General features: G+C 50.1%; 1 protein-coding gene across 1 annotated transcript in view; it reads right to left on the reverse strand.

The window, feature by feature from the left end:
* The window catches only part of Fam78b (family with sequence similarity 78 member B), an 88,619-nt gene extending 76,360 nt beyond the window's left edge, over positions 1-12,259 (reverse strand). The window contains exon 1 of the mRNA XM_041662939.1: positions 11,355-12,259. Within this exon, the coding sequence (XP_041518873.1) occupies positions 11,355-11,617 (263 nt within the window). The 5' untranslated portion in view covers positions 11,618-12,259. The remainder of the gene's footprint in view (positions 1-11,354) is intronic.
* Positions 12,260-12,875: the final 616 nt, after the last annotated feature.

The following is a 12,875-nucleotide window of genomic DNA, read 5'->3' on the forward strand; positions in this document are numbered from 1 at the left end:
CTTGGCTGCCAAGACCTCCTATTTCCTGCCATCTGTGATGGGTGTCTCTGGGGAGACCCTCTCCTTTCTAGCTTGCTAATCACTGTGTACAGACACTGGCACGAGGCTGGTCTCTGCTCCTGGCAATTGTGCAGACATCCCTTGGGCTGATCTGAGCTTCCTTCTGTGCTGCCAAGGGACTTGACTCCTCCTATGCTCTGTCTGCTTCCTCTCTGATATAGGTGATGCTTCTGCCAGCTGACCTGGACTCTCCTCAAACAAAGGTGTGTGTGTGTGTGTGTGTGTGTGTGTGTGTGTGTGTGTGTGTAAAATCAGAAGGTAAAAGCCCGTTTGCTGACTTACAAACTCAAAGAGCAGTGGGGAGGCCCAGGAATGGGAAACATCAGCAATGGCATCGGGCAGGCCTGGGTTCGAATCCTGGTTCTCATTCACACTCTCACCCTGCTCTTCTCTGGGCTTCAGCGTGCATGTCTGTAAGGTGTGCTTCTGGGGTACATAATTTACTATGCTGTTTACCATCTGGCCAGGCAAAGAGGATTCTGCTGAACCACCACTTGCATATTTTCTAGCTATTTCCCTGGTTGTCAGTTTAAACCTGGCTATGAACCAGAGCTGGCTGTGGAAGGAGATGGAGGAGCAAGGAGTACTGACTCAGGTGCTCACATGCTTGGGTCTCTTCCTAAGACCTTGATCTCATTAGCACCAGATCCTGACCAGCTGAATGAACTAGGCAGCCGGATGCAAGAACACTAGGCATAACCAATTTGGTTTAAACATGCTGTTTCTCAGGTTTCCTTAGCAAGCAATCAGACATTTTCTAGGACATCCAATGTTCATTCACCCATCCACTCATTCACCCATCTATCCATCCACCCACCCATCCATCCATTCCCTCCTTCCACCCATCCACCCATCCATCCATCCATCCCTCCATCTATCCACCCATCCATCCATCCCTCCATCTATTCATCCACCCATCCATCCATCCATCCCTCCATCTATCCACCCATCCATCCCTCCATCCCTCCATCTATTCATCCATCCATCCATCCATCCCTCCCTCCATCTATCCATCCCTCCATCTATCCATCCATCCATCCATCCCTCCCTCCCTCCATCTATCCATCCCTCCATCTATCCACCCACCCATCCATCCATCCCTCCATCCATCCATTTTTTCAACTCTTCCGAACAGCTCATCATAGTCATTAGAATTAGTTTTATCTGTTCCTAATTATGCCTCTTTCACTAGTTGCCCAATGCTAGACATGACACCTGAACCTCTTCATTCCTATTTCATTATTTTATTCCGAGGAAAACAATGGTTTTCAGAGGCCATGCACATAAAACACTTGGCACCAGGTAAGCCTTCAGCAAATGGCTCTGTAATCACTAAGTTGGGTAAGTTGGTTATGGTTGCACAGGGATACATGCAAGGGAGATACTTGTCAGTCACTCAAAGTGTCCATAGAAAAGGCTGGCTCCCTGGTTCCAAAGGCCAAAGTTCCTCCTCTTCAGCAGGAGCTTTCGGTTTAGTTTGGTGGCACCAATCTCTTTTCTTCTCTAAACAATGTGAAGATGGTTCATGAAAACTTGGAAGAGTTGAGTCATTTAAAACAATCAGTTCTTGAATCGATTTTCCTAGCTCAGGTGTGGTGGAGACTGCCATTTTGGAATGGAGGCTCATAGTATGATTCTCATGGTAAAACAAAACAGAGAGAGATGAAAGAGAGGGAGAGAGAGAGAGAGAGAGAGAGAGCAGGTCTGATCCTGTTTCCTCATAGAACCAGCATCTCTGATCCCCATGAAGCTTCTCCTTCCTCTCACAGTCCAGTTCCTGACACCCCCTCACTCCTTACCCCCATGGCAGAGGGCAACGCAAGATCTAATTTACCAGTCTCTGGTAGCTCTCAGCTTTGCTGGAGCCTGTTCCCTGCACCACTCATTCCCTGGCAGCCCTGGCTTCTCTGCCCCTTCAGGATGCTGCCGTGGCTGCTGACTGAGGATGTCGATTTACTGTTTCCCATTAGCCAGACCTCTGATGGCCGTTGAGTGCTGGAGCCCGACATAGGCTCACAAGCCCGCTGGGAAAGGTCGGGCCCCAGGGGTTTAAGCCAGTGGAGGCTGCAGAGGCAGGACTGACACAGCCACCCCACTCATGGACCATCAGACCATCAGACAGCCTTATTTACTCTGTGTTTCTCTGACAGCCTGAAATTCCTCATTGCATTTGTTGAACACATTTAGATGTTCCTGTTTTCTGCTCTCTGGTTTTCGTAGACTATAAATGACGTCTCTAAACAAGCTGAGAACAAGCAACACACATACACACAGTGCTGAGGATAGTTTCTCCCAAGCCCAACTCCTGTGCACTTGTGGGAGGACACTGGGGAAGAGTGTGGAGGATCACACACCTGGCCTGCTTCCACCAGTATTTGTCAAGATGACCTTGGACACATTATGGCAGCTCTCTGAGCCTCTACTTGCTTGTCTAAAATAGGGAATAACTATTGTCCCAAAATCTGTTTCATGATTATTGTAAGGTCAATTATGGGACACCCCCTTACAGATAGATGAAATTGTGCAAAGGGCTTGGAAAGAATGACAAACAAAAATAGTTGAAGACATAAATGATTTTAAATGCTGTCTTCTCTCTTCTCTAGAATGAAAAACTCATGACTTTTTAGGCAACAAAAAGCAGGGCTCTGTCCCTAACTACTTGCATGGGGTACACTGTAGCTTCTTAAATACAAGTAAGTGAAGCTATGACCCAGGGAGGCTTCTGGGTAGGGCCAGAGGCCCTCTTGAGGATGTGGCTAAGCTTTGGGGTTCAGGTTCAGGAATTCAAAGCAGGGTCCTGAATGCTGTCTAGAGAGCAACTGGGAAGTGACTTTTTGGTGGAATGGGGGTGTCTTCTTCACTTGCCTCTCAACATGAGTGGAAAACATGCCCTTTGAGGTACAAAATGAGCCTTTCCTCCCTCCTCTAGGTCTGGAGAAGACTTCTAGGCAGACACCCGTGTCAGGGGTCCCCTCAAAGCTCTAAGTTATTCTCTCTGCCAAGGGCCCAGGGCCACAGTTCCTTAAGGCTTATCACCGTCTAGTATAACATGAACCGATAAGCTATAATCAAACTAACGTGTACACAGCATACCACACAGAGTTTAGAATCCCTTTCCACAGTTTTCATCTCAGTTGATTCCTAACTCTAGACATGATTGCTCATTTATGTACAAGCAGACTAGACACTGAATTTGGAGGATCCTGCCAAAGGTCTCAGAGCTGGCGCTGGAACCCAGGTTTTCTGACTCGGGTTCTGTGCTGGAGAGCCAGCAGCTAGATCTTAAGCTGGCATGGTGACTAGTTCCAATTGGTGTGCCTCCTGGAGCTTAATTGGAAGCAGGGTCCACCCACTAGCACTGGTCTGATGGGCTTTAATGAAAGGGATAGCCCAAGAATTGTAGAACCCAGAAACATGTCTGAATACCTAAGGGTAGAGTCACCAGAAAACATTCTCTCCCCGCTTCTCCCCCCAGGTCATCCATAGGACCACAGGGGAGCTGTAGGCCCAGAGCTAAACTCTGCAGCCTGGCCACTGTGGGGAATCTGGGAGCCGGAGATGGTACCTCTGTTCCCAGAAGATGAACTCTGGCATGGATGGAGCTCCTACCCTCCTACGAAGATGTGATTCTTACTATTATAACTTTCTCTCTGGGAGGGGGGGACATGAGATGGAGACTCAAAGATATTTGCTACCACGCTCTCTGAACTCAATTCCAAATTATCAAGGAAATGCACAAATCAGTAAAAAAACAGCAAGACTAAGTTCATTATTTTTATTTAGCAGAGCAAGTCTGGAGAACCTCCTTCCTGGAAGGCAAAGTGGTCCATTAGAAAAGGAAGGGCCACGGAACAACAGGCTTGCTTCCTGGCCGGGTCTCAGGCAGGTTGCTGATTTTCCCTGTACCTTGTACTAGGAGAACCGTCTTTTCAGGATAAGGCTTATATGAGACTACATATGAAAGACGCTCAGTATTGTGGCACATACACAGGCCTCTAACATGTAGAACATGTGTTAGCTTGTGATCCTTCCCTTCTCAAGCAAATCCACCAGATTATCTAGGCACTCTTCCGTGTGGACCATTCTCTCCACACATCACCACCTGATTTGTACTGAAATCCATCACAACTATGGGATCCGTTCTTAAACACCATCTTGATTTGAGCCTGAAAGAATGAGAGGCAATGTACCCCACAATACCTCTGTGGGTGCTTATCTCACAATGTGGGTATCTCTGCTGTTGGAGTTCAGGCTCTGGCCCCTTCCTCCCAGAGACTCTCAGCTCTACGTGCGCTCTTCCCCCTCTCTAATATTCACCCGGATGCTCTTCTGCTTATTTCCCCTTGCTTTTTTTCTTCTTAAAGAGATCCATAACAATCAGCTGCTAAACTGTAGCCACTTCCTGCTTAGTGTTAACAGAACAGAAACGGTGGCCTCTGTCATCCCTGAAAACTTTCCCTAATGCAACAATGTAGACAAGAGAAGCAGCCTGGGAAGATGGAACCTGATGCCTCCTCAGACCTGCCCCAAAAGACATCATGTACTCCTGCTGCCCAGTGGAAGGTCACTTGTGTCCTGCAGTCCAGTGCCCTCAAATGACCCTCTCCCTGTTTCCCCTCTTCCCACCATGGCCAGGCAGCCACAGTCTGGCACCCAGGCACAAAGCACATCTTGTTTCCTTCCTTCTACCTTTCCCTAATCACGTGTGTACTCTCTATCCCTTTGGGAGTTGGCTTTATCTACAGTGAGCTTAATGCTTTGCTGATAAAACCAGTTAATCCTCTGCTGCTCCTCTTTTGCAGAGATGGAGGAGATTAGAGGAAAAGGGCTAGGCCATCTCCCCTTCAAGGGCACGCAGGACACGAGCTTGCTTTCCACCTGATGCTCTAGACTAGGGTCCCCGAAGAGACTGTCACGGGAAGGGATCATGGGTAACGGTCCAGCAGCCTGGAGGAGACTCAGTAGATTCCTCTGACAAATGGCTGATCTGGTTTTGAAGAGCAAAATGCTCAAAGAAGCCATGCCTAACAGTGAGGGCCACCCTCTCAGCCACCCTGTGACAAAAAAGCAAGCACTAGCTAAGGGGGACACGACTCAACCAGGCATGACCTTTATGTCACCATTCCCACAGATCCTGGGATGTGCAGAATCAGGGGTTCAGGTGGAGCAACGGGTTCCACGCCAAGCTTCTGTGGGTGGGCACCGAGGGCCACTCTGTAGCAGGTAGGTGACATGAGAGAGAGGTTTCAGCATTTGATGACCAGAACACAGAAGGGAGGTGGGGGAGGGGAAAGATCCAAGGCCGATACTGAGAAACAGACCTTCCAGTGAAGTCTAACAGAACACAATGGACACCAAAGCATGGGGGAGTGAGGCTGTGTGCTACTGTCAAGCATTCCCTCGGGTGTCAGGAGTTTCGTGGATTAGACTGAGGGTTCACATGTAAAGCTAATTTTGAAGAGACATGATCTGTTGAAGGGGACACCGGTGATTTAAAGTGATAAAAATGGCTCATATATTTAGCAAGATCACATGCTTTCTGACTATTATCTATGGTCCCGGCAGTTTTCATGGAGAACACAACAGATATAATATCCACTTTCATGATCCATGTAACAAGTTAAGTGAACCGCTACACTCGCCCTTGCTATAAAGTATAGGAACAGGGCATTATGGAGGAGCAGAACTGGAGAACCTCATTGAAACTGTGAAGTCAATGATGGATTCTGAGGGGCAGTTGAGATTTGAATGATGAGCAGGAACTAGGTAGAACAGGGTAGGCAGGTGGAGCATTTCAGACAGAGGCCAGCCTGGGGTGAAGCTCTGAGTCGAGTTAGTTCCACTGAAGACCTGGATATGGCTGACATGGTTTAAGAACAGAAATCCCGAGTGGGAAGTGGTTTATACTTTGTATACCCACTGTGCCAAAAGTTACAAAAAAGTTTAAGCAGTGTTAAACACACTTAAACCTGTGTTTATAGTGTATCTTTGCTGGCCATGTGGGAAGAGACTGAGGGGAGGGGGAGAAGAACAAGGATGGAGGGGAAGTTCAGTCGAAAAGCACAAGATGACAGCCACCAATACACAGAAATGGCTGCACCACAGGTATGGAGAGTGGGGTCAGTAGGTCTCATGGTAGCCTGGATGTGTGGAGGAATCTCTGGAACGATACAGAGATGTTCTAGCTTTCTGTAATGCAGGGAGTGGAGCTATTCTTTATGAAGACAGGCAAGGATTGCGGACGCAGAAACTTGGCAAATGCTTCAGTGGAGATCAACCGTTTATGAGCCAAGCTGGGTGCGGTGCAGCCCTGTAACCTCAGTGTGCAGGAGGTCATAGCAGGATTGCCATAGATTCCAGGCCAGCTTGGGCCTCACCGTGAGCACCAGACCACGTAGGGCTACATGGCACAATAATTCTCAAAAGACTAAGCAACAACAACATCATCAAAAGAGATAAAAAGAAAGTAACTTAAGTGTGGAAGTCTTAAGCCTGAGATTCCTTTCCAACAGTCAAGCAGAGCCACACACAGATACGTGTATGTACCTGGCTGCATACCAGAGAGAGCATCTGCTGTTACTAGGATGGATGGAATTACCAGGAGAAAGCACAGAATGAGAAGAGAAATATGCATTTTGAATAACATAGAGTAAGATTTAAGGTAAGACAGAGGCCAGAGCAGTTGGAAAGAGTGTGGATGCTAAAATCTGAGAGTAATTAATTAACTATGACAGAAAGATGTCAGCCACCCGGAAAAGTGAGTGTCTTTCAAAGCAGGTCTATTGGAGTTAGAAACATGGAAATTAAAAACTCAAATGGAGCATGTTTCTCAATGGATAGAGAGCAGCGTGGATGGGAGTGAGCAGGTCTAGATGGGAGGCTAGTGAGATGCTCGCCAGCTGCAGCAGAGATACAGTGGAGAACTAGCAGACTCTCTTGAAGGTGAGCTATGACCTCCTAAATTTCACCCAAGCTAAAGCTCTCCAGATTGGCTGGTCTGAGCTGATCATGGAAGATTCCCTTTACAATCCTAGAAGACAATGTAGACAAGAGGTTCTCTACCCACAGCCTTTCCCTGATCTCAGCTTCACCTCACCCATTCCTGGCAAGAGAGCTCTCTTCCTGTTCAAACCTCACCCAGGAAATCTCTTGGATTGAGGACTTGGGGCTGTTCTTCTGCCTCTGCTGGACAGTTTCTGCACACCCAAGAGGTAGGAAGAAGGCACAGAGAAACTCCTACCATCCCCTGGTGATGAAGAGCTGACCTTAACTTTCCCTTTTCTAGACCTTATGTGATGCTTCCCAAGAAGCCCCAACTACCTGCGAGATTCCAGCCACTGCCGTCTGTGCACACTCCACACAGCCTAGTCCTTGCCATCTACAACACTTTCTTCCCCTGCCCCCGAACCTCTTGTTTCTCTGTTTTGGTGAATGTTCCCATATTGTAGAGACCATCTAGAGACACTGTGCCTTCAGAAAACCCTTCCTGGTTCTTCTTCTCAAGGCATTTTTCTCACCCCCTGCACAGTACTGGTTTCCCTGGTGCGAGGGAGTGAGGAGGCCACTACAAAAGCCATTGTTTGCTCTGTGGTGCTTGTAAGTCAGGACACCTGGTAAGTATGTGTTCACTGGGGGCTGACGGGGAAAGCCAGCAGCTCTTCTTGATGGAGGAGGAAGACTGAACATTCTACTGAAGACCGCATTAACCAGACTCATCAGACTCAAGTCAGAAAGAAGGAAGAGCCACAAGTGGTCACCTGGCTCGTCATAGTCACTTGGGGAAATACTAAGTCACTTAAGTTCAAGTTCAAATTACATCATCGTCGCCATCAATGACTTCAAATGTTCCTTTAGAAGTCTTCCCTTGAATATGGAAATTAAATCCACTTTGGGATTCCATCCCACTCCGGTCAGAATGGCTATGATCAAGGGAAAACGATGACAATAAATGCTGGCAAGGATGTGGAGAAGGAGGACCCCATATTCAGTATTGGTGGGAGTGTAAACCTAGTATATCCATGATGGAAGTCAGTATGGCACTGTCTAAAAAGAATTAAAATAGAACTACTATATGAACTACCATACCATGCAATACCACACCATACCATACCATACCATAGAATAGAACCACCGCGTCACTCCTAGGCATATACCCAGAGGATTCTATATCCAGCTACAGAGATATCTGCATATCCATGTCTGTTGCTGCATTATTCACAAGAAAAAGGAAATGGAACTAGCTCAGAAGTCCATCAGCAGAAGGATGGAGAATGAGAACGTGGTGCATACACCCAGTGGAATTTTACTTAACCATTAGGAGAAATAAAATTATGGAATCTGCAAGAAAATGGATGGATCCACAAAGGATCATTTTAAAGTAAGTGTCCTGGACTCAGAAAGACAAAACCAAAACAAAACAAGCCTCCAAAACAACTACAACCCCTCCCCAAATTCTCATGTTCTCTCTTATAGACTATGAAACTTAGGTAGGAGGCCACAAGAGGGGAACAAGAACTATTGAGAAAAAGGGGGAAAGGTCAAAAGGTCAGATGTAACAGGAAGGTAGAAAGGAGGCTACAGGGGTCAAAAGGCACAGGAAGGGAAGAGGACTAGTGGGGAGCGGGCAAAAAGAAACAGTGGCAAAAATTTTGTTTGAAAAATGCCATAATGAAACCTAATTCTATGCTCTCCCTCCCTGGAGGAAGTTCAACATTTAAAGCACAAAGCCATGTTCTCTTTCAATCCTGGAACCAGACATTTCTTGCTGTTTTAGCTGTGGGTTTCGTACTGCACAATTCTTTCCAAAATCTCAAAAGGGCACCCTTCTAACCCAAACTTCGCTGGGCCGTGCTTCTGTGGCAGAATGCTGGACTGGAGTGAAAATCCAGCCTGCAGTGTCTGCCACTCATGGCACTGATGAAAGCAGTCAGGACAACCAAAAAGCAGGCGACAGTGACTTCTGTGCCATACAAGTTCCCATTAAAAAGTTTACATTGGCAAAGTTTTCAGTGCCTAAATATTCTGTAGAAACTGGTTCAGTAACGTCTAGGCTCCAAAGTGGCCCTAAACACATAGCAATTATTACAACCACAAAGAGATCAGTTGACTCTGGATACAAATCTATAATAATGCAATTTATGATTTCTTGGGGACTGTTCTTGCTTCTCTGCAAGAACAACACAGAAGCCAGCAATCTTAAAATATCGAAAGTAGAAGTTAAATGAAACAAGCAAAATCATTCCAAACCCAAATGTAAGAATTCAGTAGGGTATGTCAAGGTACTATATTGTAAGGAATTTATGCCTGTGCAAACTGATTCCAAGGTAGACACACCCTCCCATAGACAGAAGGAAGTTCTGCTATCATACGTTTACAGCTCAACTTGACTTCCTTGGCAGGATATATTTTATAGAAGAAATTAGCATATATATGTATATTATATATATATATATATATATATATATGCTTTGTATTTACTGATTTGCAAGGGACTTGAGGCCACAGAGGTCACTCCTGTGTAGTCATGGGAAATGTGGGACTGTTCCTGCTCAGTTCCTCCATGCTCCCTTTACTAAGGGATTCACGCTTTGTGACTGTCTCCAGAAAGATTACTGCCCCCCTCCCCCCCAATCAGGGTGAGGCCAGGGGCATCAGATAGATGGCCTCTTCCCTAGCCAGGTTTTCTCTTACTTGGGTGAAAAGAGTGAGTTTCAAACAGGCCCAAGCAAAACAAACATTTCTAACACACACGTGTAAAGAAAAAAAACCCACTCTTTTCAGGTTGTGTCTTTTTAGATGGAATGATTCACCCAAAAAAAATATGTCTCCCATTTCTCTCACTTCCGGAGAGACAAGAACACAGTGTGCTTAGGCATACTGCAAAGCAGGGTTCACATTTCTTCACCACCAACCAGTTTTCTCCACTGAGCTTTTATGCTTAAAGAGCAAAGTGCAAACTCTGGGAGGAAAAGGAAACAAAACGATCTGTCAAAATTCCTCTTAGCACCTATGACTAGTGTTAACTTACATACTCTGAGAGTGCAAGAAAAAGCCCCAAGACGGCTGCTAAAAAGATGATTTGACCTTTTAAAACGCGAACTCCCCCATCCCATATCCATTTTAAATAGGTAAATCTTGAAATTTTAGACTTAAGAAGTGAAATGAGGTTGGATTTCCAGAAAAGGGGTTTCCCTAAAGGCTACAATCTGATAATTAGGGTGTTCTAGACTCACGCTGTAATAGGAGGCAGAATGCAGGCCCCAAATCTCCTAGCCACCTATGGTCGCCAAGTGCACGGAGTCTCGTTCTGAAAAGGGACTGGAGGGCAGACGAAAATTTAGTAAGTAAAAAAGTCTAGAACGCGACCTCCCAAAGCCTGCGGTTCCAGGGCAGGATGTCTGCCCCTGGTGGCGGCAGAGCCCTGGCGATCTAGGTGCACCCGCAGCTGACAAACCCTCAGCGCGCACCAACCAGCGCTGCTGAAGGAAGTTGGAGAGCTCCCAGCCAGCTGACTGGATTCGGCGGTGGGCGCCTGGGAATCCCTACCAGCGCTGCAATTAGGAAAGTTTTGAAAAGTAAAGACCCCAGACAGTTGAAAAGACTCATCCTTTCCTTGAGCCTAAGAAACATCTCGTGCCGCACCAACCGGCTGCTAGCACAAGGCCACCAGTTCCGCCTGGCCCGGGAACCTTCCAGCTTCCCACCGCCCCAGAATTGGTCCTTGGGGTGCGTCGCCAGAGAGGCTCTCTGCCGGGCTGGAGGTTCCAGACCAAGATACCGCCATGCTCCCTGGCCTGGGGGGCGATGGCAGAATCTCTTACTTCCACTCGGACACCCTGTACCTTCTCTTTCAAGCCCGCCAGGTTTTCTCCAAAGGACGCACGACACAGACCATGCGCCCCCGGCACTCCATTCCTCTCCCCAAACTCTTCCAGGGGAGACACACAAGCACAAACTGTGTCCCCCAAACTCCCATGACACTCGCCAACCACCCCATCTTTGCCTCTCGAACCCTCCCAGTTGCGTTCTTCCTGCCCCTCACTATCCTCCTCGCCTTTCTGAGGAAGTCAGAAGCAAAGAACAAGAAAATGCCTTCGCTAGGAGCCTCCCGTCACCCGCCCTGTCACTGAAACAAAAGCGCAGGGAGGAGGGAGGTGGGTGGGGAGGCGAGAGGAAGGTTCAGAGAGAGATGGGGACAACGATAAGAGGGGCTGGGGAGGGGGCCGGAATGGAGAGCGGAGAGAGAGGGGCCAGGACCCCGCTCCCCGCGCCGCGTGGCGTGGCCGGTCGCTTACATGCCCAGGTCGCTGTAGGTGTTGAAGAACTCCATCTGGTTGCACGCCTGGATCCAGCCCACCACCCAGGTCTCGTGGCGGGGGATGGGGGGCATGACCACGCGGGCCGAGGCTTTGAAGTAAGGGGTCTTGTAGCGCAGGACGATGGGCGAGGTCTCCTCGATGCGCGTGGGGCACTGGTCGATGGTGGCGCACACATCGTACACCACGATGTTCTCGCGCCGGATCCGCGCCTTGCAGGTGATGCTTTGGATACAGCCCATCCTGCCGCCCGGCGCCGGCGCGGCGCGGCGTGGGGCAGCGCGGGGGCCCGGCGCGGGCAGCCGCGGGCGCCCGTCACGCCGGCATGGCGACGCGCCGCTCGCTCCCGGTCCAGCTCAGCTAGCGCCTAAGAGCGAGGAGCCGCCGCCGCCGCGGGGCATCCTCCGGGGAAGCCCCCTCCCCTTCCGCGCGCTGGGTCGCGGCTGCCCCGACGCCCGCCCACGCCCGCCTCCTCGCTCTAGCAAGGGCGCGCGGAGCGTGCGCTCCTAGGAGGCGGCGGGCGCTCTCGCCGGCACCCGCGCCTCGGCGGAGGGCAGGGAGGGGAGCGGCGCTGCGAGGAGTGCTGCCCACCCCGGGCCGGAGCCCCCCGCCCTTCGCCGGAGAGGAGGCGGCGGTGGCGGCGGCGGCATGGAGCTGCGAGAGGGTGGCGGCGGCAGCGCCCGGTCTGTTTCCGTGGCGGCAGCAGCAGCAGCAGCCGCCGCCGCCGCCGCTGCATGAACCTCTGCACCGCGGCTGCCCCCCGCGTGCAGCGCACCCAGCGGCGGGCGAGCGGGCGGCCCGAGCGGCAGGCGGAGGCAGGCGGAGGCAGGCGGCGGCGGCCGAGACCGCGCTCCCTCCGCCCCTCCCGGGAGTCGGACAGCGCCCACACTCCTGCACCCGGCTTCGGGGGCGTGGGGGCCGCCAGGGCGTCGTAGCCCTGGGTGAAGAGCTCGGCGGGCTAGGGCTGCGGGGGACGCGCTCCGCGGAAGGGACTGGCTGTACGCCATGAGTTTGTCCCTCTTCGGCTGCCGTCCGGGTTGGGGGGGGGGGGTAGTGTGCAAGGGTGGGGGTGTTTAAAGGGCCGCTAGCTCCCGGGCGGGGCCCAGCACGTGGGGCTGAGGGGGGCGGGGACCCCGATAGGTGGCGCCCCGCAAGTGGTAGTGGGGTGCAGACACGGGACCCTATGTGTTGGGTGGGGCAAAGAGGGCGCGGCGCCGCTGTTCAGAAACCTGTGGGAAGCACAGCCGGGTTAGGGACTCCTGGAGGAGAGAACGTTTGAGGCAGCTGAGGGGCTGGAGAATCAGCTTTATCTGAGATTTATTTGTGATACAGTTTGCTATAGTTGGGCGTGACCTCCTCCAGTATCCTATCCGGAGAAAGGCTGAAGTGTGGGCTCCAGCAGCGGTACTAGATGGATTTACCTCTTTCCCTGGCCCTCCTTTCCCTCTAGTTACTAGAGTCTAGGAGAAGATTTTCTTCGCCCCATTGTATTGAGAGTGG

This window comes from Microtus oregoni, unplaced genomic scaffold (genome assembly GCF_018167655.1).
Source record: "Microtus oregoni isolate MIOR12 unplaced genomic scaffold, Mior012 000013F_ref0000133, whole genome shotgun sequence".
In the NCBI taxonomy this organism is placed as follows: Eukaryota; Metazoa; Chordata; class Mammalia; order Rodentia; family Cricetidae; genus Microtus; species Microtus oregoni.